Raw genomic sequence first — 25314 nt, 5'->3', positions numbered from 1 at the left:
CTTTGATATTTGAAGTGTGTGGTTTCATTGTTATGAGTTCTCCCTTCACTAAAGCGAACAACAATTCTTCTATCTGAGTAGATGGTTTTTTGAGGTTAATTATGACCCAAAAATCTATTATCCTATATCTGTACTCTACAAATTTAGCAATGATACTTTCTTAGATGATTGTGAGATCTTCTAGAGCTTGTGTACCTTTGGCATAACCTTTAAGAACCCAAGATCTCCTCCCTTTCATGATGAGACATTGCAGAAGGACTTCACAGAACCTAGGAAACATAAATTAAGAAAGAAAAATTGGGCATTCCACCAATCACATTTACATTTTATATTCATTGGTGACCACTGACACCCTTCTCCGTTAGAAGAAATAACATTTCCCATATTACCATATTCATTGTCCAATCACATCAGCCATCCACTACACAATGGAAAACCTAGAAGTAAGCAAAAAAAAAATAATCATCTTCAAAGAGATGTCAGAAAGTTCATGCCCCAAAGTTTATATGCTTTTCTCATAGATTACTCCTCACTCAGAGCTTATTGACCCTTACTCTACATATGATTCTATCAGAATGTCATTCCATTTCCACAAGCAGATTAGAAAAACTAGGACTAAAAGAGGCAGGAAAAAGTAATAGAGGAGGTTGAAAAATTATAAAAAGCAGATGTAACTCAGAAAGTACAGAAGCTTGGAATCACTTAGTAGAAGACCATATAGTCCAAAATCTCGGTAGCCCCTGAGGGCATCACTAGATTACAGCATAGTATAATTTAGGTCATAATGGTAGTCTTCATCAAAAATTATTGAATATGTTTGTCATCTTATATTTAAGCAGTCAAGGAAATATATAATGTATTTATTTACTTATTTGATTGTTTGTTTTTGAGACTGGGTCTCTCTATCTCACCCAGGCTGGAAGTTAAAGGGTCACTCACAGACCCTGTCCCACTAATAATGGTATGGGAGCTTTGACCCACCCCATTTCCAACCTGGACCATATCATCTCTCTTTGGACAACCCAGTGGCCCATTGCCAGGGGCTCACTATATTTATGCTGAACTTAATGTAGATACCCTATAAATTTAGCCCCCTGTAACATGGAACCACTCAGCTAAAGCTATCCATCAACCTTTACCTCCCTGGTAGGAGGAATTATAGGAGTATGCCACTATACCTGGCATGGGATATAATTTAGAAAGATTTTTATCCCAAATTGTTCAAATGAAATTTTGACTATTGAAAGGATAAATTCTAGTCTCTGTAATAACTGAGTCATGGAATAAGTGGAGTAGAATAAAGAGTAAGAAGCCTTGGGGCAGCTAGATGGCACAGTGAATAAAGTACCTGCCCTGAAACCAGGAGGACCTGAGTTCAAATCCAGCTTCAGACACTTGACACTAGCTGTGTGATCTTGGGCAAGTCATTTAACCCCAATTGCCTTGCTTTCCCTCCTCCAAAAAAAAAAAACAAAACAAGAAGCCTAGAAAGGCTGGGAACAGTATGTTGCAATGGAAAGAGTCACATGCATGAGTAAGAAGTCCTGGGTTTGCATCCTGGCTCTGCTGTTTCTTCCCTGTATAATGTAATCTGTAAAATGGGGAACCCTATCCCTGGATCTTTTCAAGTTGGTACGAACTGTCAGAGTTTATATTCATTAAACTTGAGAATCCAGAACCAACAGAGAAGTTTAATTAGGACCAGTATCAGTTAAAATGCCTTTAGCTCTAAGTCAGATGGTCCTTACAATAAAGCCTTGTAAACCAGATTATAAACCATAATCCCAGAAGTCCATTGCTGTAGAGGGTACAAGAACAGGTAGCCATCTTGGACACATCAATAGAGAGTCTCTGCCTGGAAGACCACATGTGTACCTCAGATCTCCAAAGTTTGAAATACACCAGCCAACTTCGAGGGAGGGATGGTACATTTTTCTCTTGGTATTGTCCGAGGGTTGTTTTGTTTTGTTTTGTTTTGTTTTTGTAGGTAGCATGATATAGTAGAAGGAGCCTTGGACTTGTGGTCAAAAGATGAAGGTTCTAGTTCTAACTCTGTGATTCTTTGGACAAATCTTCACGTTCTTGGTACCTTAGTTTGCTTATCTGCAGAATAAGAGAGTTGGAACAGATGACCATGAAGGTCCCTTCTTTGTGTTTTTTAATATTTTTCTTTGTATCCCCAGTACCTTGCCCTTGGCAGGTCCTTAATGACTATTTATCATTGTCAAATTTTTTGTTACTTTGTGGATTGGTTGGTTTTTTTTTCATCTCTGTTCAGGCTCAAACAAGAACAGTAACTCTCTTGCCAATCGCAGCAGATCTGTGAGATACAATGATGCCCTAATTATTTATTTTGCGTGTAAAATAATATAATTGGGCTGCATTTTGCAAGTCTTACTTCTGTTTCACATCTCTTGTAAGGGTATTTAATATAGTTGCAGAGTTGGGAAATGATAATAGCTAATAATAATAGTTAATATTTAGAGAGAGTAGTGGTTTTCAAAATGTAGTCTGGGGACCCTGGGGTATCCCTGAGACCTTCTCAAGGGGTCTGTGAGGTGAAAACTATTTTCAGAATAATACCAAGGTGGGGCAACTAGGTGGCACAGTGAATAGAACACCGACCCTGGAGTCAGGAGGACCTGAGTTCAAATCCAGCCTCAGACACTTAACACAGAACTAGCCGTGTGACCTTGGGCAAGTCACTTAACCCCGATTGCCCTGCCTTCCCCTCCTAAAAAAAGATCAAAAAGAAAGACATAATAATACCAATATGTTTTAATTTCTACTAAAATAACCCAAATAACCCACATAAACAAAAACAAAGACTGATGTCCATGAGTGAATTTTAAAGGTGTCCTGAGTCTAGAAAGTTTGAGAATCATTGACAGAGAGAATGAAGGTTTGAATTCTAGAGGCTGAGTGGGAATGACCAGATGACAGTCTGGGAGATGCAAAATGACCAAACGTAAACAGGACCTGTCAAATGAGGGAGAAATAGGCTGTATGATCCCTAAGGTTTCTTATAACTCTAACATTCTATATTCCATCACTTACTATGTGGCTTTGAACCTGGTCCTTCCTAAGCCTCCATTTTCCCATCTGGAAAATGGAAGGAATTGGATGAGATAATCTCTGAGTTCAGCCATGAGCTCTACCTCTCAAATGAGAGGATGGGAGCACATTATTGCCAAGTTTCCTTCCAGTGCTGACATCTTCTATCCTTACATTCTGTGCTCTAAGCTCCTTTCCAAATCCACCATCCTACAAGTCTATGATTCCCCACACACCTGTATAATCTACATCGTCTTTTATTTTATGGTGAGTAACGAGTGGATTTTTTTTTCATCTGTTTCTTTGCCTTCCAGTTCATCTATGATGAGGAAATTGTATGGTAAGTTTTTAGTCTGTTTCTGTGTTCCTCCTTGGCTAGTGTCTAGGATCCTTTATTAGCTCAGTAAATCTCTGCTTTTTGATAAACAATATAAATTTAGCAAAGTCTTTCTGAAAATAAAAGCTGTACTATGTTAAACAATTATGACTTTGTTCTTTTTTTCAAATAGAAATAATATTCTTTAATACTGGATCCTTTTTTTTAATGAGGCCCAGTACTATTCAGGACACTATTCAAGTGTTTAAGAAATATTCTTAGAAGGCAATTCAGAATCTGCATATTCTACATGATAAAATTTTAGGAAGAAAAGGAATTAGGCCAATTGGCTAAGAAAACCCAGCTCCCCATCATCTAGAGCAGTGTGGTATAATGGAAAGGGCATTGACCAGGCAGTCAAGATGATTCTATCTTACAATGATAATAAATAATAATAGTTGGCATTTATATAGCACTTGACAAATACTATTTCATTTTATATTAATTATATTTCTAGGAAATAGGTATGATTATCATCCCTATTTTACAGATGAGGAAGCTGGGGCAATAAAAAGGTTAAGTGACTTGCCCAGGATTACACAGCCAGCAAGTGTCTGAGGCTTGATTTGAACTCGGGTCTTCTTGACTCCAGGTCCCATATTCTATCCACTGTGCCACCTAGCTGCCTTATATTAACATATGAAGGTTTGCAAAGAATTTTCCTCCCAACTCTGTAAGTAGGGCAAATTTTATTATTCTTGTTTTATGGACGAGGAAAATTAAGCCCAGAGATATTAAATGATTTTCCCAAGATTGCAAAAAAAAAAAGCAGATAATAGAACTAGAAATCAAAACCAGGTCTTCTGTCTAAATCCAGCACCCTTTCCATGATACCATTTTACCTCTAAGACTCTAAGTTGAAGAAAAGGTGTAGACCTGTGTTGGCAGAAGGAGTTCACTCATATGAACATTCCCCATGCTAGTGAAATCATAAGCCCATTGCCTGTCCCGACCATGTGCTGGGCTTACATGCCTCACCATGGGAAGGAGGTGGCCCAGGGTTCTTGAGGATTATGAGAGATAAATGCGAGTTCTGGCAGGTCACAGTTTGAGTTTCTGGTCTATCACTGATCAGCAGTATGACCATGAGGAAGCCACTTCTCATGGAACCTCAGTTTCAAACCTTTGAAATTATTGGTATATGACCTCTATGCCCTTCCAGCTCTAATGTCCTGCATTCTGTATTAGCAAAGGAAGGATTTTTACCTTTTCAGTGGTCTACTATAATAAAACATAATCATAGGTTTGACCTGTATAAGAAAGGGTATTTCTTGGAAGCCACATTATGGAAACTAGTGCATTTCCATTTTATATCAACTAATCATCACTATCATTTCTGGGAATTTGGGCCCCAGCTTGTCATTTAGCATGAGCCCCTCCAACAGGACTATTGGTAGATCTGATTCACAACCCAGAATCTTAAGATAATCAATGTCCCTTTTCAGGGTTGGATTAGGAAAAGAGGGAAATTGGTAGGGAATCTAACCTGACTCCTGAGCCAACTCTTGGATCTACCTTAGGTAGAAGACAGTGCTAGATCCTCCTTTCCCTCATACTACATCCTAATTCCAGCCAGCTTGGACAGCTTTGTGGAGTTTCTGGTAGCCTGGAGTTTAAAGAAACTCTGAAGCCAGTATCTTTTCTAAAGTAGAGGAGAGAGACAAACCCTCAAGTCTCCTTTTCCCTTCTCCTACCCCTACTCCTAGTGGGTGTTATCTCTGAGATAAGGATGATTAACCCTATTTGGATGACTAGAGTCTCTAGTAAGTCATAGAGTGTGAACAGTCTGGGCTCACATCCCAGAAATACTCTTGGGGTTCTAAGGTATTAACAACAGATAATGTAGCTGATTGGCTAAATGCCAGGAAGTAATACCGCCATCCTCAACACTGCATTAACTTAGATTCCTTATTGAGTAGCAGTTTAGCATAATGGGAAAAGTGTAGGACTTAAAAGTCAGACTATATGGGCTTGAGTCCCCAGTTCTGCAATTTGAACTGTGAGTTAAACATTCTTCTAGGCCTCAGTTTCCTCCTCTCCAAAATGGAGATAATAATACCCTATGCTATTTACCTCACAATTATTAGGAGGGAAATGCCTTGTAAACTTTATAACTTTAAAATATTATTTTAATATTTCAAGGATACAAGATTGATTTCATCCATAGGGACATACCTTCCTCCACCCCCACCATAGATAGGGTTAGAGAATTACTATGCCTGAACAATTCATTATATGCTAAGGTTAGCATCTCTGATCATTATCTATCTGGTCCTTTGAGCACAGATCCAGACCCATTCAAATTTGTACCTCAGGATTCCAGGGTCACCTCCACACCATGAGGAGGCATGTGAGTCTGGCACAGTAGGGACAGGAACTGAGCCTGTGATTTCACTGGCACAAGGACCCTTCAGATGACCTAACTATCCCTGCCAACACAGGTCTTCATCTTTTCTGAAATTTAGGGTCTTAGAGTGGTATATAGAGCACTGAGAGATTAATGACTTGCCCAGCATCATTAAGTATGACCCTATATGTCTGACCTCAGAGGACCCGATAGACTGTTCAGAGATGCTTGTCACCAAGTTAACGACAGCATATTATGAATTGTTTAGTATGGATCTGAGGCAGGACTTGAACCCAGGTTTTTCTGGCTCTGAGGCCAGCTCTCTATCCACTTGATACTATGCTGCTTCTAGCCTTGTACATAGTCATCATTTAATTGAATAGCAATAATCAGCTGGCACTTGGAGTCAGGAAGATCTGAGTTGAGATTCAGCCTCAGAACCATCCTAGCAGTGTGATCTTGGGCCAGTCACTTAATCCACTGGAAAAGGTAATGACAAACTACCCTAGTATTGTTGCCAAGAAAACCTCATGAACAGAGGTCCATGGGGTCACCGAGTCAGACTGCACAACAGCAATCTGTTTAATTGAATTATAATAGCACTAGATACCTACCATAGACTCAAGCACCACATTCTATGTGAGGACTTTCAAGTTTCTCAACCTCCTGGTGTCCCCCTCAGCCAAAAACACCTTGTGTCTCTTGGTATATACATATATGTGCACATGTTGTCTCACTTGATAGTATGTTAGATCCTTGAAGGTGGGGGATCTTTTCCTTTTTTTCTTTGTATGCCCAGTGATTAGCATAGTGCCTTGCATACAGTAGGCGCTTAATAAATGCTTGTTGCTGGATTGTAACTGTCAGATTTATTTATGTCTGGCTTTAACTTTACAATATAAGAACACTTGGACAACATGATTAATTACTTTCTTGTTTCTTTCTTTGAGGTGGGAAGGTCTGGTGCTCATCATTATGTATGCATTTTATATACTTATCATGAAGTAAGTTCTGTATCTTTTTCTGTTCTTTGTTATTCACAGTTTTGTGAGTTCATCTCACCCCGTAGCCTTCTAGGTGGCTCAGAATCAGCCCTGTCAGACATTTCTGTCACTTGAGGGGACAAAGGCAAAACACAGAGAAATTGATGGGGTGGGAGGAGGTTTTGGGAGAGGAAGGGAACAATATTTGCAAATGGTCCAAGGGAAATACTGTTGAATGTACAGTCATTGGGAAATGGTACTGAATGAGGATTATTAGCCAAAATAATTCTCTACTTCTTCTCCTCTTTCTTGCCTCCGTCATAAATTGATTCAAAAAGTTTTTATTCCCCAAATTGAGTGATTTCCATCTTTTTCTACCCTATTCCTCAAGATGGGCTGACCCTGGGCAGTCCCAGCCCCAGGACCTTACATGTCTCAAGGGCAAAGAATGCCCTTACCAGTCCTGGGCTTTTTTGTCTAAAGCAGATCTGACCTCTCTTCCCACCATCACCAAGTAGAACTCTTGGAATGACAGCTCATCAGAGATGCAGAGGCATGTTATTGTTTTATCTTGCCCACTTGTGCTCCCCCTGGAATAAAATCCTCTCTGATGGCTTTTGTGAGGGCATAAGTCACTCCCACACTGGTTTATGAAAAAAGGTAATAGATAAATGTGGGCATTATGAAGTAAACACTCCCAAATGATCTCTGCACAGAGGACATTTAAACTGGGAAGCCAGTCTTGGGGCCTTACCTTGCAAATAAGAAAAGAGAGGGTAGCTCATGGCTGATGCAGGTTTGAGGAATGCTCTTATGGCATACAGGGAAAGAGAACTGAATTTGGAGTCAGAGGGCCTGAGGTTTAATCACAAATCTTGCTACTTTTTACCTGTGTAACCTAAGGCAAATCACCTCCCCTCATCTAATAAAGTGAGGGGTTGGGACCAGATATCAAATAAGGATCCTTCTGGCTCTAAAACTGAGTAAGTCTGTGGTTTTGAAAACCTCTTCTGAACTTGTTAACCTCCACCTGTCCTTGCCACAAAAACATTCTGCACATCTTTCCACGTCACATGGTCATCATGAGTGATATGCAGCCCAGTGGAGGCTAGAGGGTAGAAGGTTATTTCTTGCCGTCAGTCATACAGTACTTACCCATCTCTTTGCCTTTTTTAGGTACAATGTGAAGATGCAAGCCTTTTTCACAGTCAAACAAAAAAACATTGCTAATGGAAACACAGTGAGCAGTGAGCTGGAAGACGGTAATGGTTACTATGACATTAGCTATGATGATCCTTCCGTGCCATTGCTATGGGAAGGTAAGGCTGAGCAGACAGGAGTTGGAGGAAATACTGAAACACAACATCTCACACACACAATCCCCCTAAATTGTCATTGTATCAGGATGACCCTTAGCCTGTTAACAGTCAAAATAAATGAGAAAGACTGGGATGTTACCTGAGTTTGGGGGCTTTTTTTTTCAGTGAGGAGGCAGTAAAGGCACAACTAGGGATCAGGGTTTAGAAAAGAAGACTATCAGTCAAGTCTTTGAAAATCTTTCCAAGCTTCTACAGAAAGATCTAAGCCTGCTTGGCATTTGACACATTGTATCATCACATTTCACTCAGTGATGAAAAAGTAAATTAGGAGACCTTTGAAAGAAAAAAACAGCTTGGTACAGTGCAAAGAACATTGGATTTGGAATTAAAGGACCTAGGTTTAAATCCTAGACTTGACATTGTGTGACCTTGGGTAAAAGTCACTTCAGGCCCACTCTGTGCACTTTAGTTTGCTCCTAAAATGAGGGCTAAATTATCTGCAAGGTCTCTTGCAATTCCAAATCCTGTGGTCCTGTAAAGAGACATTTGGATGCAGGGAATTTAAAAAGGTATATCTGACTTTGAATTTGAGGTAGAATTTTTAGGCAAGGAATGATATGCAAAACTTGGCCCTATGGGCTTTTAGGTCTGGGAATAGGTATAAGCATTAAAGTTGAGAGGAAGATTTGTGAGTTTAAACCTTAGGTCTTTGAAGAACAATGCCGCCCTTACTCCTTGGGCAGCCACTGACTTGTTCAATTGGGGCCCTTGGATATTATACCTCTTTCTTAAGTCTTGGTCTTCTTGTTTAGAGAGGGAGGGGGAATTGTTTTCTTTGGGGCCCCTCATCTGTCTGTCTCTCCAGAGGATTCTGGATCATTGGGTGTCATTTAGAAATACTTCAGCATCCTTTCTAGCAATTCATGCAGTTTGCCAAGCAGCTTCTGCTCTAGGACAGGCCCACCAAAGGTTAGTGGACACCTGTCGCAACACTTGAAGGATTCCCTGCTTTCAATCAATCATTTATTGAGCCCTTAACTGTGTACTAGGCACTGATCTTTTGTCTGTGTGAGAAGTCACTGTGCCCACACAGATCACAGCCCTTCTTCCTATCTTTATAAAGGTATTCATGGGTCACTTGGAACCAAAAGCAGTTCATTCCCCCAGCAGCCAGCCTTGTGCTCCTGAACCTGTCTCCACGCTTGCCTGGGCTGGCCCTCACATGGCAGACAGCACAATCCATCACAAACAGGAAACGTTTTCAGCACGCCAAGAAACGCTGCAGCAGGTTTCCCTTTGAGAAACCAGGGCCACCTCCATGAAGACACAGAGGAGAGCTTTTAGGAAAGAATGATTTGACATGGAATTTTTTTAAAAGTTTCAAATTCACCTTTGAGTTCAAGTCCATAAGTATGCATAAAGTGCCTACTTTGAGCACCAGGGATACTGTATCCTTAGACCCTTCTGTTCCTGGTAGTGTGGGGCAGCCTGCCATAGTGGAAGGAACACTAACTAGGCTTGAAGAGACCTGGGTTTGAATCTTACACTCACTCCCTGTGTTACCATGGCCAGCCACCTTACCTCTGTGGGACCTCAGTTTTCTCATTCATAAAATGGGAATAATAACTGCTGTGTTTATCTCACAGGGCTTGGGAGGCTTTGTAAACCTTGAAGCACCATGCAAATGTACAAACCACCTTATGGGGTGGTTGTGAGGAAAGGGCTTTGAAGACCTTAAGGTATTATATAAATGTGAGTTAGGATTAAATAAAATAGAGAGTTCCTCACCTACCCCCATCCTGGCCTTTTATTTTAAGCAGTTGGATTTTATTCCCGTTCTGGACTTAGACTGAAAAGATTTCGGTTTGTGGTTGTTGTTCAGTCATCCATAACTCTTCATGATCCTATCTGGGGTCTTCATGGCAAAGATACCAGAGTGATTTGCCATTTCCTCCTCCAGCTCATTTTACAGATGAGGAAACTGAGGCAAACAGGGTGAAGTGACTTGCCCAGGGTCACACAGCTAGTAAGTGTCTGTGGTCAAATTTGAACTCAGGTCTTCCTGATTCCAGGCCCTATACTCTGTCTATGGTGCAGTGGCACCACTGAGGTACCTCAGATTGAAACTTGGCTATACCACTGACCAGTTATTTAACCTAGGGAAGTAATTTAACAAATATCTGATACTATTATCATTTATTAAAGGAACTCCTTCAAATAGGAAAATTACATCCAGGATGCCTGGGGCTGTATAACAAGGTTACAGCAAAACCTTCTCTAAAGGGCACGAGTGAAAAATAACAGTTGGCCAGGTCCCGAGGAAAGGAAGCTCACATGCAACAATAAAGCTTTCGTGTGGGCATGTGTTTGTCACTTTCATGGGTACCCACTGCCAAACCATAAAAGCTCCCATTACTAGATTTTCATAAAATATAAAACTTTCCATCCTGGGAGAAATTCTGTTTCCAAGACAACTTCTTCATAAGGGAAGGAAAATGATTTGTCCCCTGGCTAATGCTGTTTAATATTCTAGCAGGTCAAGTATAATGCTTTGGTGCCCTTGTTTTGATGGCATTGACCCTCTTGGACTCTCTGCAAAGACCTAAGTGTTATTACTCCCTCCTAAGGCAAAGCCTGGTTAGGAGATGTCCTGTGTCTCCAGATTCCCAGGAGTAGCTTACTGGTGAGCAAGCAAAGATGCATTCTAGTGAGCTGTTTGTGTAAATGTTTCCCCAGAAAGATGATCGTCATAACTCACATGTATTTTAATTCTCCTTAAAATCTACAAGAGACAGCTAGGTGGAGCAGAGATTAGAGTGCCAGGACTGGAGTCAGGAAAAACTAAGTTCAAATCTGGCCTCAGACACTTGCTAACTGTGTGATCCTCGGCTTGACCCTCTTTGCTTCAGTTTTCTCTTCTTTAAAACAAACTGGAAGGAAATGGTGAACCACTCCAGCATCTTTGCCAAGAAAACCCCAAATGGGGTCACAAAGAGTCAGACATGACCAAAATGATTGAACAATAAGATATTAGGTGCTGGTAATACAAAAACAAAAATATAATCGACCCTATCCTCAAGTAGCTTAAATCAAAGAAATTATTTCATAGGTCCCTGTTACTCTATATTTTAGATTGAGCAAGAAACAGGATTCCACTCTATTCTTCCCCACTGTACCCCCACTCCACCTCCTTTTTTGCCATAAAGACTTTAGATAGGAAGGGGTGTCTGAAGTGTGCTCTTTGTCATTAGGTGAACTCATTTCTCCTTTTCTTAAAATGATATAGAGGAGATCGCACAGCCTCCAGTGGTAATATATAGCAGTGTCTTTCAAGTTCTAATAAGATAACATCCCAAGTAGATAATCAAAATTCCTATCTTATAGTGTAGACCTCTGTCTTCAATAGGAACAGGAAAACCATTTTCCTCTATTGATTCAAGATCCCTCTACTTATTTAAATATTGTTACAGAATGTTGATTAGGATTCTGTTTGCCAAAGCCAAATAAACTAATTTCCTTTCCCTTTTGCTCTTTGGGACTATTTTCTAAAACTTTGATCATTTTGGTTATTCCCTGCTGTTTCTTTTACAGATTTTCTCTATCAATTTCCACTGTGGCGCTTATGTAACAGGGGGTTTGAGGACTAACTGGGCATCCTGAGATTTGTCTCAAGCCCCTGTTGACACTCAGAATGGGATATTATTCTCTCACAAACAGTTTCCCATTCTGAAGCCTGAAGGTTCATTCTTGTTCCTGCTTACTTATGGATCCCAAAAGTGTGCTTGCTTTTTTAAGCAATATCACTAACTTTGTGGACTGAAATTTAACCTTACTATGTTCAATATGACCACCAGATGTCTTTCAACCAAATATGCACCAACCCCACCCTGACCCGATGTTTTATAGTTTGTTCTCACCGCCCCCCCCCCAAAAAAACTGTCAGCCTTTCATGCATCCCTCTTTGTTGTAATGTTTTTCAGTGAAGGTCTGGGCAATACTCTCATTTCTTTTTTCTGAACCAAAATGTAACTTTGACTTTTGGATGTACCTTCTCTTGGCTTTTACTTGAAAGATAACTGTAATTTAACATCCTTTTTCTAATGCAACTCAGTATTCAGCACTATCTAGAATCCCCACCACCAAAAACATCCTGGGGGGAAGAGGGTACTATGGAAAGGGAGAGATTTTCTTTATCACCTCTTCAGACATTCCCATGACTCATCCTGCTCAGAGCAGCTGGCAACCCAACCAAGGTTGACCAACCAGTCCCTTCAAGGAGACCACTCTTTATTGGAACCCAAAGACTTCCTGTTGTTTCTCCATGGGGCCAGAGGAATATGACTAACTGACCAAAGCTTCATTTAGTCAGATACTAGAGGTCGCTTGTCATAGTTCTGTCTCCCTCGAGAGGAAATGGAGGCTCTGGTGTAAAGTCTGCAAAATACCTTGCAGCTCACGGGTGCAGAAGTGAAAAGGGTATGGTGGGGGCTCTCATGCTGAAGAAGGAACAGGGAAAATCAGTATTCAGCCAAAGCATGTGCATGAAGGAGAAAGCTGTAGGCTGGAGCTGACTCCTCTGCAAGAGGGCCTGGGTTACTAATGTCCTCCTTTAAGATACCTACTCTAGCATCCCTTTGGCAAATAAGCAAAGATGCCTCAATCATCCCAGCTGCATTGGAGCCAGATGACGAGAATGCCCCCTTCTGTCATGGGTCGTGGGGAATGAATGTTATTTTTTCCAGACCAGAGCCTTGGCTCCCACTGCACACTAATCATTTCTGGCGGTCACTGTTTGCTTTTGTCTCCTAAACTCTCCTCCTCCTCTTCTTAATTGTAAGTAATCTGCTCGCATCCAAGCAATAACACAACATTTAAAACAAACACACACACACCTATAACCCCCAACCCATCGGAATGTTTCCTTTGCTTTGAGGTCAGTTTTCATTTCAATTCAATGCATGGTATCTCCAGCTTCATTTTTTCTAACACCACATGCCTCCTGTCTGCTGAGCCTTGCTGTGTGCTCACTTGTGTGTGTAGTGTTTAGTGTGTGTGGCTACACTTGCATGGATTTGCTGTTTAGAGTGGTTGAAGTGGGTGAATTTGTTCTCTGTGCAGAAAACATTGGGAGCTAATAACTAACATAGGACTGATGTGTGTTGTTTTAGGGAAACGGAGTCTGCTTGTGTTCTAGTTAGTACATAAGGGATTGGTCAACATTGAGAACCATTCTGGGATTTGGGGACCAAATTTTAAAATTCTCCACATATACAATTCATTCGTTCATCTGTTCATTCATTCACAAGCACTTATTAAGCACCTTCTACGTTGTAGAACAATATGCTAGCTTCTGGGGAGATAAATAAGTAAGACATGGTCTCTACTCTCAAGAGTTTTTTATCTTAAGGAGATAAAATATGAGTATAGGGAAATATAATGAGATATCAATATTGATCATGTTCAGGAGCTACTGTATTCTATTAGGCCTTCAAGGTTGAGTGTCCTTCATTGTTACCATAGAGTACCAGTATTAAAGGAAAGGTTGGCACTGCCACTAACTTACTGTGTGACCTTGGGCTAATCAATTCCAATCTTTGGGGGCTTTAGCTTGTTCATTTATAAAAATTGAGGAGACTAGACTAGACAATCTTTAAGCACCAGCTCTGACTTCTTTGACCTGTGGCTATTTTCTATGAGCTCCAAAAGAAGTACTCTTCTACCTAGGGCCATGGATTGTGTGTCCAAGTATTCCGGGCATGCCTTGGCACAACCTAATGTCTCAAAAAAAATTAGAATTTTTCATTTCATTTTTTTGTATTTCTTTAGTAAAATTCAATTGTTAATTTTTATAATAGTTACATTTATTTATTTTTATAATGGCTATTATTTAATAGTTATTTAACTGTTTAAAAATAGTTACAGGTAATTACATTTATTTTTCTTTAGTTTGATAAATAAATGTGAAATCTTTTATGATTGAATAGTCAATAGTTGTCAGGAAGGAAGGAAGGAAGGAAGGAAGGAAGGAAGGAAGGAAGGAAGGAAGGAAGGAAGGAAGGAAGGAAGAAAAAGGAAGAAAGAAAGAAAGAAATTTCTTGGGTGAACAATATAATGAAATGTGCTGCCCATGCTTCTGCCTGAGGACCTGTAGTTACCATCTAAAAGAAAAAGCCAAAGTGGTCATCCAGAACATGCAGCAGTTGGAATACTCCAACCTGTTTCTTCAAATTTTCATTCCAAGGAACCTTTGGAATGTAGAATCTAATTTTCCTTATAAAAGGAGAGGCAAGAAAAGAATAAAAATTCTCTATCCATTAATACAAATTGATATAAGATCAAAACGTATGCAAGGTGAAAAATGAAAAACATATGCTGGTCTATAATAATGGAAAAGAGGAAGACCCAATGCACTCTAGTAATGGTGGTCAGCTATCCTCGGGACCCTTAAATTAGGTATCAGGTTGCATGCTCATTTAGACAACATTTGAATTAGGTTAGAAGGGTGGAAGGATATTGATCGAAAAGGTGAAGGGTGTGTAGAATATGGAAAGAAACATCTGATAAGCACCTTCCAAGAAGAGCCCAGGCTATCAGGTCACACCAGACAAGCCTTAACAATTTTATCATCACATTGCACCCCACGCATATGGATTTTGACATACTCTTAAACAAGGAATATGAGTGCTGGTCTTGTTAAGTCATTTTAGAAGAAATATTACCCTCTGGGGAGTTTTTGTGAAAACATCATGCTAGAATCTCTAATGTTTTGCTAGAATTCAGATGTGAGGCCCTTGGGGAATGTCAGCTGAGAGCAGGAATCCACCCTCACATTGGGATCTGTGGGACAGCATGGACACCACTCACCGTAAATATCACACATAGTCAATGAGGAGAGTTCAAAGAGTAATATGTATATGTATGTACGTAAATGTAATGGTTGGGAGTGGAGGATGAATCTAGCACATAAATGTTCCTTCAAGAAATCCCAAGACTAACTGTTGACATTGTGATCAATAGTGAAGGAGAAGCCGCAATATGGCAAAAGTCCAGTGGTGATGGTGGATGAAATCATGAACTCCAGTCCCCCCCAGTTCAGTTTCCCTGAGGCTGGATTACGCATAATGATCACTAATAAATTTGGGCCCAGGACCAGGCTACGGATGGCAAGCAGGATCATAATCAATGAGGTAAGTTCAGTTCAGCTGAATGTGCATTTATTCAGTGACTTATGTATGCAAGTATACTAGGGATTCACAGTTAAAAAGCAATGAAGTTGTGACTAGAGCACCTGCTGTGGGAGTCAGAAGGATCTAAGTTCAAATCCAATCTCAGACACTAGCTATGTGACCCTGGGTAATTGACTTAACCCCGATTGTCTCCAAAAAGCAGTGAAGCAGTTTTCCTTACAGTCTAATAGCAAGAATAAGAAATAGACACAAGTATAGAACAAGGCAGACAGTAATAAGAATCAGGGAGGGACTCAGACTGAGTGCTCTAGGAAAAAATGAAGAGGGAATGATCTCTTTTAGTTGGGGATTGGAAGGAAGGATGAGAGGGCTCTTGCGTTGAATTTTGAAAGAAGAGGATTTCAGTTAATAGAGGCAAAAGGGTAATACTTGGGGTGGGGGAGGGGAAGGGGCAGAGGAGAGGTTGGGGATGACCTGAATAAATCCATCCATGGAAAAGAAGAAAAGACCAGGTCAGAGAAAGGTCTGATAGTTGTTTGGCTATTATTTAAAGTAGATAATAAAGAATATGGTCAGATAAAGTGGAAAGATAAGGGAGAGCAGAAATTATGATAGGCCATAGATGTCAGGCTAAGGAGTTTGTTTTCTATCCTAATAATAACAATTCTCATTTATATAACACCTTAATGTTCGTAAAGTGTTCTACATATGTTACCTCATTTAATCCTCACAACAACCCTGAGAGATAATTGCTGTTGTTATCATCCTCATTTTACAGATAAGGAAACTGAGGAAGACAGAAGTTAGGTGACTTACCCAGGGTCACTCAGCTAGTATGTGTCAAGGTAGGATTTGAACTCAAGTCTTCTGACTTCAAATCCAGCATTCTGTCCTCTATTAACAGCATCTACCTCCAAGGGTTGTCATGAGGATCAAATGTTAAATACTTGGTAAAACTTAAAATGCTATTCTGGTGCTAGAGATTATGATGATGATTGATGATGATGATGATGAGAGAATGAGAGACAGCACAGCATAGTAAAAAAGTTCATTGGACCTGAAGACACAAGATCTGCCATCACTAAATAGCTATGTAAATTTGACCAATTCACTTCTCAGAGCCCCTAGGTTCCTAATCTGAAAAATGAGAATAATTATAGTTCTTCTTTACATATAGAGTTGTTGTGAAGATCAAGTGGGATAATGTGTATGACAGTGATTTGTAAATTGCTATCCTTATGGAAATAGTTGTTGTTTTCTTTGTTAGTATTGGCTTGGTTATGCCTATCCCAAGTACTGATATGTAACAGCAGTAGCCATGGTCAAATCTCTCTTATAAATGTGGTATGTAGCACAAGATCTAGGCCTGAGCCTAGATAAAGGGCTCCAGGAATTCCAGTTGATTTATCACCCAACCATGCTGTGGTACTAGAACTCACACTAGAGGGCAAATAGACATGTACAGCACTTTGTGTTTTATAAAGACATGCTCTGGGGAAAAAAAAACCAAACCTGTAGGTCAAATCCCATTGTCCCATTTATTTACATTTTAATATCAGTTTGATATAAGTGGATAGAGAACCAGCCTCCTAGTCAGAAAGAATTAGGTTCTTGTCCCTGATGAATACTGGCTTGGAGACCCTAGAGCAGTCACTTCAGCCTCTCACTGCCCATAGCAGCTTTCTAGGACTATAAATTGCAGAGATGTTGATTTGCGTTGGTGGAGGGAGTTTACCCTATGGGAATTCCCTATACCCATGAAATCCCAGCTTCAGTCTGTCCCATCACAGTATCAGAGTTGGTCTTTCTTCGTTTCTCATTGATCTGCCATTGTCCCTATCTCTTACAATCTGTGTTCTAATATTCTAGTGTTCTAAGTCACTTCCATTTCTAACACTGTTCTAAGACCCCTTCCAGCTCAAAAGCTCTAGCCCACACATCAAACTCAAATGGAAACAAAGGCCACTAAACTGTTGTTGTCTATTCTGTTTTTTTTTTCAGTCATATCTGACTCTTCATGATCCCATTTGGAGTTTTCTTGGCAAAGATGCTGGAGTGGTTTGCCATTTCCTTCCAGTTCATTTTAAAGAAGAGAAAACTGAAGCAAACAGGGTGAAGTGACTTGCCCAGGGTCACACAGCTAGTAAATGAGGCTAGATTTGAAGTCAGGAAGATGAGTCTTTCTGACTCCAAGCCCAGCATTCTATCCAACCAAGCCACCCCCTATTATACCATGCAAACTCATATCTTTGTCAAGAAAGCCCCATAGACAGTCTACCAAGTCATAAAGAGTCAGACTGCACTGAACAGCAACAAAACCATACAAAAAGATTCCTGTGGGTCATATTGCCTTCAAAAATTACAAATCTGTATTGTATTTTCATTTATTTTATTAACCATGTCCTAAGCCCATTTTAATATGTCTACACTGTGGAGCTTTTTGCACATGGCTTAAAGGCCTACATGCCTGAGTTTGACACTTCTACCCAGGGAAGCAAGATTGTATAGTAGAAACAACCTTGGATTTGGAGTCAAAGGGCCTTATTTCAAAACCCATCTTTGCTACCAGCTTCCTACTCATTTCTTCTTCTTCCCCTACCTCTTCATCTCCTCATGTACTTTAAGGAAGATCATAGGAAGGACAACCTGGTGCAGTATAATGAGAACAAGTTAGATAATCTAGGTTAAAATCCAGAGTCTGCTACTTACTACCTTGTGTGACATTGGGCATGATAATTAATTTCTTTGGGCCTCAGTTTACTCATCTATGAAATAAAATGGTTGGATGAGATCGGTGTGTCATGGGACCTCTCTGAGAGTCTGGTAAAGTCTATGGAATCCTCAGAATAATGTTTGTTGCCTACATTCATAGTTGAAGGAAATGCTCTATTTCAGTTAAAAATTAGTAAAATTAAAGTTGTAATGTTTTCCCTCTTCCAACTCCATGGAGCTTCTGAAATCTCTGCATGCACCCCTTGGAGGGTACCCCAGAAGAATCCCTGTCTTTTCCAGCTCTAAATCTAGCAGCATCCTGTGTTTCTGACTCAGTTTAGGGTTTCTGGGAACCCTGAAATGTCAGGGTACAGGGTGGTATCAGCCTGGCATGAATTCACAGACTCAAACCATCCAGTCAAGTGATAAAAAGGGGCCTGCCAATAGAAATGGGCAAGGTTCCTTACTTGCATACTAATAAGGATGAGACTGATGCTTATATATAGAAAGGACAGTGAAAAGAATCTGGGTGGGATTAAGGAGTGGTAAGTAGTCTGGGGTAGACCAGTTGCCTGGGGCAGAGGCACTGGTGGTCTCAACTGGGGCCCAAGCACAAGCATTCCATCATTCCTACATGCTACTTACTGGGTTTCTCTATCCTGGATCTGTACATTTCTTTGAACCAGAGTCCCTGGGTCACTTAAAGGGGAACCCTTTGGCAAATCCCCCTAATCCTTTTGTAATGCAAATTCACTTTCCTCCCCAACCTGGTTTGTCCATTTTGTAAATTAAATTGGTCATGTGTCTTCATTGAGTAGTGCTCACATGATAGGAATTCTAGGCCCCTTTTAGAAAAAGAAATAAATTGTAGCTCCATTGCTATTGATACTCCTAAAGAAGATTTAGGGTTAAGACTTCCCAAATATCCAAAAGTGAAATAAAAATATTTTTATGGGCAAATAGCCTTCCTTCTTAAAAAGTGGGATGTTATCATAATAAAAGCTTACATTTACATAACATTTTACAGGGTGCTTTGCATACATTATTTAATCCTCACAAAAACCCTGAGAGGTAAGATTGTGTATTATTGCTCCCTTTTTACAGATTAGGAAACTGAGGCTCAGAGAGTGAATGACTTGCCCAAGGTTGCACGTTTTCTAAGTTTCACAGCCAGTACTGAAACTAGGTTTTCTGATTCAAAATCTAATACTCTTTAACACCACAGATGCATCTTTAAGAGATGAGGATTTTTGTTTTCATCAATTCCAAAGTTCTGTGATGGTGTCTTGGTGATGAATCATTGACTGGGATATAGTCCCATGCTGGAATAAATATTAACTCTTGTATAATGGCCATGATGTAATAACAGTTACAGACAGTCATAGAATCTCCACATTAGAAGGAACCTCAGCGTTCAACTAGTCCAGGATTGAGGAACCTGTGGCCTCAAGGCCATATGTGGCCCTCCAGGTCAGCAAGTTTGACACTTTGACTGAATCCAAACTTCACATTCAGTCAAAGGGCCATGCTTGAGGACATAGAGGGCAGCATGTGGCCTCGAGGCCTCAGGTTCCCTACTCTGATCTAGTTCAATCCATATCTGAATCTCCTCTAATGCTAACATTTCTATATGACTGGAATTTTATCCCAGAATCTTGGGGTGTGATTGCTGAAGTGGCATTTTATGGTCCTCTTTTCTTTTTAAATGTGATTTCAGTAACCCTTTCTCCATCATCCTCAACAGGCTATCAGCCAGCCTGTTATTAAAGTACTCTTGTGTTGGGGAACTCACTACCAATCAATAAACATTTCTTAAATGCCTGCTATGTACAAGGCAATGTGCTAAGCGCTTTCAAAGACAGCCCAATCTACCTCATCACTCTAATGGTGAGAAAGTTAAGATGTTGATTATTTTTTTATAGAAATAAGAGAGAGAAAGAGAGAGACAGAAAGGAATTAGAAGTAGTGGTGAGGGACTATATAGAAAGTACAAAGTATTCCTTTTTTACCTTCCTAGTTTATTAGTGTATCCCAGGGCTCCCTCTCAGCTATTACTAGGTTCATAATACTGTTGGAATACTTATCTATTCAAATTCACAGCTCTGAGTCCCAACTGATACGTCTCTTTATACAACAAGAAGCCAGACTACAAATTAATTCAAAGCAAAAGGCATTTAATAAAAAAGAGATGGGCAATGTAATAGCAAGGAATTGGAAAAGGTATTAAATCCTGCTAACACCCACTCAGATATAGGGCCTCTCCCAGCATGTTTCCCAGGAGGCATAGTTTCAGTTCCCAGGTAACCCCTTGGGCTTCCCAACCCATTAAAAGAGGGATATAGTAATTTGCTATTAAAGGTACCATTTTGTAGCAATCTTAGGAATGCTGGTTTCTCTGCAAGGCAACTAAAGAGAGTCGTAGAAATTGAGAATGATCTATCCTGACATATCAGCGGCAGTTTGGGAACTCCAGACATTGTCAGTGTCTCAAACTAGGATACACCAACATATCTTGACATACCTATGACATACCAACATACCTTGAAAGGTATAGAGGAAAATGCCATTTTTCTTGTCCTTCTTGCATAGCTTGACTTTTTATGAGCCTCTGATTCCCTAGCCTTTCAAATTGCATGTTTAAAGTGCACCAATCCAAGCAGAATGTGTACTGGGTAATAATCACCACACTGATGGGGTCCCACGTAATACTCTGGGAGATGTGTTCAAAGAGAACCCCCTCTTATAAGTATTTCTCAGCCCTAGCCATTGTGGAAACATAAGATTTGCATACAAACACCATCCACTAATATATCAGAAATAGAAAAACTCATCACTGGGCAAGTAACATTTGACCCAACTCACCCTCTGTAGAGACTACTATATCAGTTTAATAAACATTTATTAATCTCATACTATGACTAAGTGACTGAATTAGGACATTTTGTTAGAATCCCTTTCTGGGTAGAGAAATAAAATGACCACTGGTTGAGCTAAAGTATACCTGGAAGGCCTATAAGGAAGGGCAGAGCAACCTTAATGACCTACTGAAAATTATTAAGTTCTAAGAGACCAAACAGGAATAATACAGGCAACAACATCACTGAATGGGCATTGATTCCAAAAGAACCATTGGAGAAGTTTGACTGTAGCTTATTAACAATTTCATACCTCAGTCAGGACATTATTAGGAGGGACATACTGTACCCATAAATCTCAGCACAAGATCATCCCTATCCTTCCTTATGTAGAGAGAACAACACAGGCCTGTAATTTAATGCACTTATCCAGGCTGGAATAAAAACCAGGAATTCTCACCTGGGGAAAAAGGAGTGGTTTTTAAATTGGGATGCAAGTAAGTATAAATCAAAGGCCTACCTGCCCAAGTGGAGAACCTGGGCTTCTATGGAGTGATGAAACCCAAAAGGTTGAAACAACATGGAAAATTTGGCACAGAAGCAGAGATTTCAAGCCAGGAAGGTCAGCATGGCACCAGGAGGCAATGTGTAGGAAGTATCTGGAAATTGACTATTTGTTAGACACAATGTGCCTCAGACTTTAACCTTTTAAGGAAGTTTGTCCTGCACCCAGCAGCTCAGGCCCTAAGTCAGCTTTGTCTCCTTCTGATGGCGTTTCACTGGCAAGGTCCCTGGGATAATTATTTTTAGTATTTGGTAGATCTATGCTTTCATTATGTGAATTAGATCTGGAGAATGAATGGGTGGAAGTTGTAGGGAAACAGGTGATTGCTCAAAATGGCCTTAGGGGTTTCTCTCTCATTTTGAGCAAATTTTGATTAAATGTAATTTTATATCAGAATTTTTGCATTCTACAGTTCAACTGAATTGTAGGTAGTAGCTTCAGGGCAACTGTTGTTACTTGTTAAGCGCCTTGTATATGTCTTTATTTATTTTTTTTAAAGCAATCGGGGTTAAGTAACTTGCTCAAGGTTACACGGCCAGTTATTTCTGGGTGGGTGCTAAGTATCTGATCCCAGATTCGATCCCCAGGTCATCCCGACACTGGGGCTGGTGCTCTTACTCGCTGAGCCATTTGGCCACCCCTAAGCAATTGGGGTTAAGTAACTTGCTCAAGGTTACCTGGCCAGGTGTTTCTGGGTGGGTGCTAAGTGGCTGAGCCCAGATTCGATCTCCAGGTCATCTCGACACTGGAGCCAGTGCTCTTACTCGCTGTGCTACCTGGCTGCCCCTGCATATATCTTTAAATATTTGACCTGAAAAATATGTGTCTATAGGGAAGGGGAGTGATAAAGTCTGCATGAGCACAAGCCAATCAATCAGTCGATGAGCATTTATTATGCTATGCATATGATGCATATGTATGTGCATTTATAATGATAAATTATTGTTTATTATGCTATGAGTCAGGTGCAAGGACAGGCTTCCAACACACCCAGAGTGTATATCAAAAACAGCGAGAATGTATTTCATATGAACAACACTTAGATAATAGAATGAAATTGATTGGTGAGTTGACATAGAGCTCCAGTGGTGGCACATAGGCAGGCAGCAGGGGTATAGTCTTTACCCTCTAGTCAATCCAGGAGCGGGGAACCTGCTAACTGGAAACCACCTGTGGCTGTCTAGGTCCTCAAGTGGGGTCCTTTGTCTGAATCCAAACTTCACAGAACAAAAGCTGCAGTTCCACTGTGCAGAGAAGAAAAATTGAGGGCAAGCCAGTTTTTTTTATGCAACAGCATCCTCTTTGCTCATTTTATCTATAGAGTAGCTCAGATGAGTAAGCAGTGGAGGTAGTTCTCCAGATACTACCAGAAGACCATGCAAGGAATATCAGAGAGATTCTTTGTGCAATGAACATCTGCAATAACCAGATACCCTTTCCCATATTTGGTGGTTGGTCTTGAGATGGGCAAGTTCTGAAATACTAACCAGAGGTGACTGGTCTCTTGATGGACAAATGAGAAGAAAATTCAGAAACTGCAGGCCAGATAGAGTCCTATGCCTGGCAGAACAATTCCTTTGGTCATTTCCTCTAGAAACATCATCATAGGGCTCCTGCATTTTACAACTGCTATGGCAGGGAATGATAAAATTTCATCTAATGATGCACAAAAGCTATTAGAAAGCATTACTGCTCTGAGTACCAGATGCAGCAAGGAACCTTCTGTTTCCAAATTTAACCAAAATCATATACAAGACCAAAGGACCAGTATAAATAGATATAATCTGTTCTTTGATCACAATGCTGATGCTAGTGAGTGCAACAAGTTCAGCAATCTGGGCAAAGTGGACAGTAAGGGAATGAAAATGCTTCCAATATAGTTTGAGTGCAGACGGGACATTCTGTAACCTAAAATGTCCTTAGGTCCCCAAGGCAAGAGCTTTCTACAAAGAGGATGAAGTCAGTGAGGGCTGAACATCCCTTAGGTCAAAGGGTCTTAATATGCGTTGTAGGGTGGCTAGGTGGTGCAGTGAATAGGGCACCAGCCCTGGAGTCAGGAGGACCTGAGTTCAAATTCGGCCTCAGACACTTAACACAAAGCTAGCCATGTGACCTTGGGCAAGTCACTTAACCCCAATTGCCCTGCCTTCCTCCCTCCAAAAAGCAAAAACAAACAAAAGACAAACATGCATTGTGGCCTGGACCCAATTGGCAGTCTGATGAAGGCTAATTCTACTGCAGTTTGTTGCTTACATTCACAATTAAAGGAAATGCTGAATTTCAGTTAGGTGTTAGTGAAAATAAAAATGTTCATTTTTTTTCCCATCCAAGACTGCTAGAAGTCTAAGCCCCTTCAGGGTTGGTGGTCAACAGGTAAAGAACCCCTACTCTACAGCAAGTTTAAGAATAAACAGCTGTGCAGTAACAGAAATAGAGTAATGATCAGAGGATTCAGCACTGAGGAAGGGACAGCAGATCAGGGTGGCAGTAGCAGCCCATAGTAGAAAGTTCTCATACTCAGTGACCCTAGAGGTTTAAGTATGCTGGGTAGCCTTTTAGAAGGAGAGCTATGATTATATGAAAGACAGTGTCTCTTGAGGCTTCCTAATAGCAGGTTAGCCACATTATGCAACAGTGGGGCAGAAGTGTTGATGTATCAAAGACAAGTTGGCAAGCTGGCTGCCACAGGGTCCAAGACAGACCTAAGCAGTCCGGAATACACCATCCTTTTGATGGCAGTACAAAGTGGAGGGGTGTGTATGTGTGTGTGAGTGCATATACATATATGTGTGCATATACATACCCATATAAAATATATGGACTATCTTATACATGATATATAGTACATATAACAAGTATACATACATAAGTTAAACATAGTATATATGGTAGCATATATGATAGTTTAAAAAAGATGGCATATATAACAGTACATACATGTATTTAAGATAGTATATATTGTATCATATTATTATATTAGTTTATGTCCTATTGTATAATATAATTTGGAAGAAGGACAGGAGATGAGGATAGGACTTTTTTTCAAAGTGATCAATGTGACCACACTTTCCCTGGACCAGGATGAAAGTGAAGAAGTGTTGTCATAAATTAGTTCCTATAGGATTTTTACCTAAAAGCCATAGTACAATAACCAGCTGTGCCCCAAATTCCTCACATCTGTTTCAGATTAGTGGGGCAAGATATTTTAAGAAAAGCATGAACTCTGTCAGTGGAAATGTGCTTTCCCACCTTGAAATATCATGGCCTGAATAGTGTATGGGCAGCTAGGTGAGGCAGCGGACAGAGTGCTGGGACTGAAGTCAGAAAGACTCATCTTCCTGAGTTCCAATCTGGCCTCAGACACTTACTAGCTATGTGACCCTGGGCAAGACACTTAGCCCTTCTTTCCTCACTTTCGTCATCTGTAAAAATGAGATAAAGAAGGAAATAGAAAACCCCAGATGGGGTCACAAAAAGTTAGACTGAAACAACTGAACAACAGATATTGTGTATACGTGATAGCTGAAACTTCCTCCCAGAGACCTCCTCACCTGTAACAGCCAGCACAGAAAGGAAGTTCATTGTATTCTTTTTTACATACTTTCAGGTTTGGAAATGCTAAAAGTCACCAATATTTCAGAAAAGGGTAGCACCACCAGGAAACGTAGTGGAATCAAGGTTATTTTTGAGGATTTAGGAAAACAGAGTTAGGGACTTGGGATAGTGTTAGGGAAGCTTTGTTCAAATATATTCAAGTGACTGGTAGGCAAATGCAAATAGGAAATGACTCTCAATGTGTAGGAGAATGGAAAAGAAGGCAGTGCAATGATCTTCCACCATGAAATACATGGCATTCTAAGCAGGTGCAGGGAAACATAATGTCCCGGTTAGGAACTATGGACAAGTGGGCAGGATG

General features: G+C 40.3%; 1 protein-coding gene across 1 annotated transcript in view; it reads left to right on the top strand.

The window, feature by feature from the left end:
• SLC24A4 (solute carrier family 24 member 4) overlaps nucleotides 1-25314 on the top strand; it is a 285532-nt gene that overhangs the window by 203009 nt on the left and 57209 nt on the right. The window contains exons 8-11 of the mRNA XM_069086048.1: nucleotides 3369-3394; nucleotides 6728-6781; nucleotides 7937-8079; nucleotides 15097-15266. Of these exons, the coding sequence (XP_068942149.1) occupies nucleotides 3369-3394; nucleotides 6728-6781; nucleotides 7937-8079; nucleotides 15097-15266 (393 nt within the window). The remainder of the gene's footprint in view (nucleotides 1-3368; nucleotides 3395-6727; nucleotides 6782-7936; nucleotides 8080-15096; nucleotides 15267-25314) is intronic.

This window comes from Petaurus breviceps, unplaced genomic scaffold (assembly GCF_028583685.1).
Source record: "Petaurus breviceps papuanus isolate PSGF00001 unplaced genomic scaffold, PetGlider_PUasm1.0 177, whole genome shotgun sequence".
NCBI lineage: Eukaryota > Metazoa > Chordata > Mammalia > Diprotodontia > Petauridae > Petaurus > Petaurus breviceps.
This window is presented reverse-complemented; position numbering and strand designations above follow the sequence as displayed.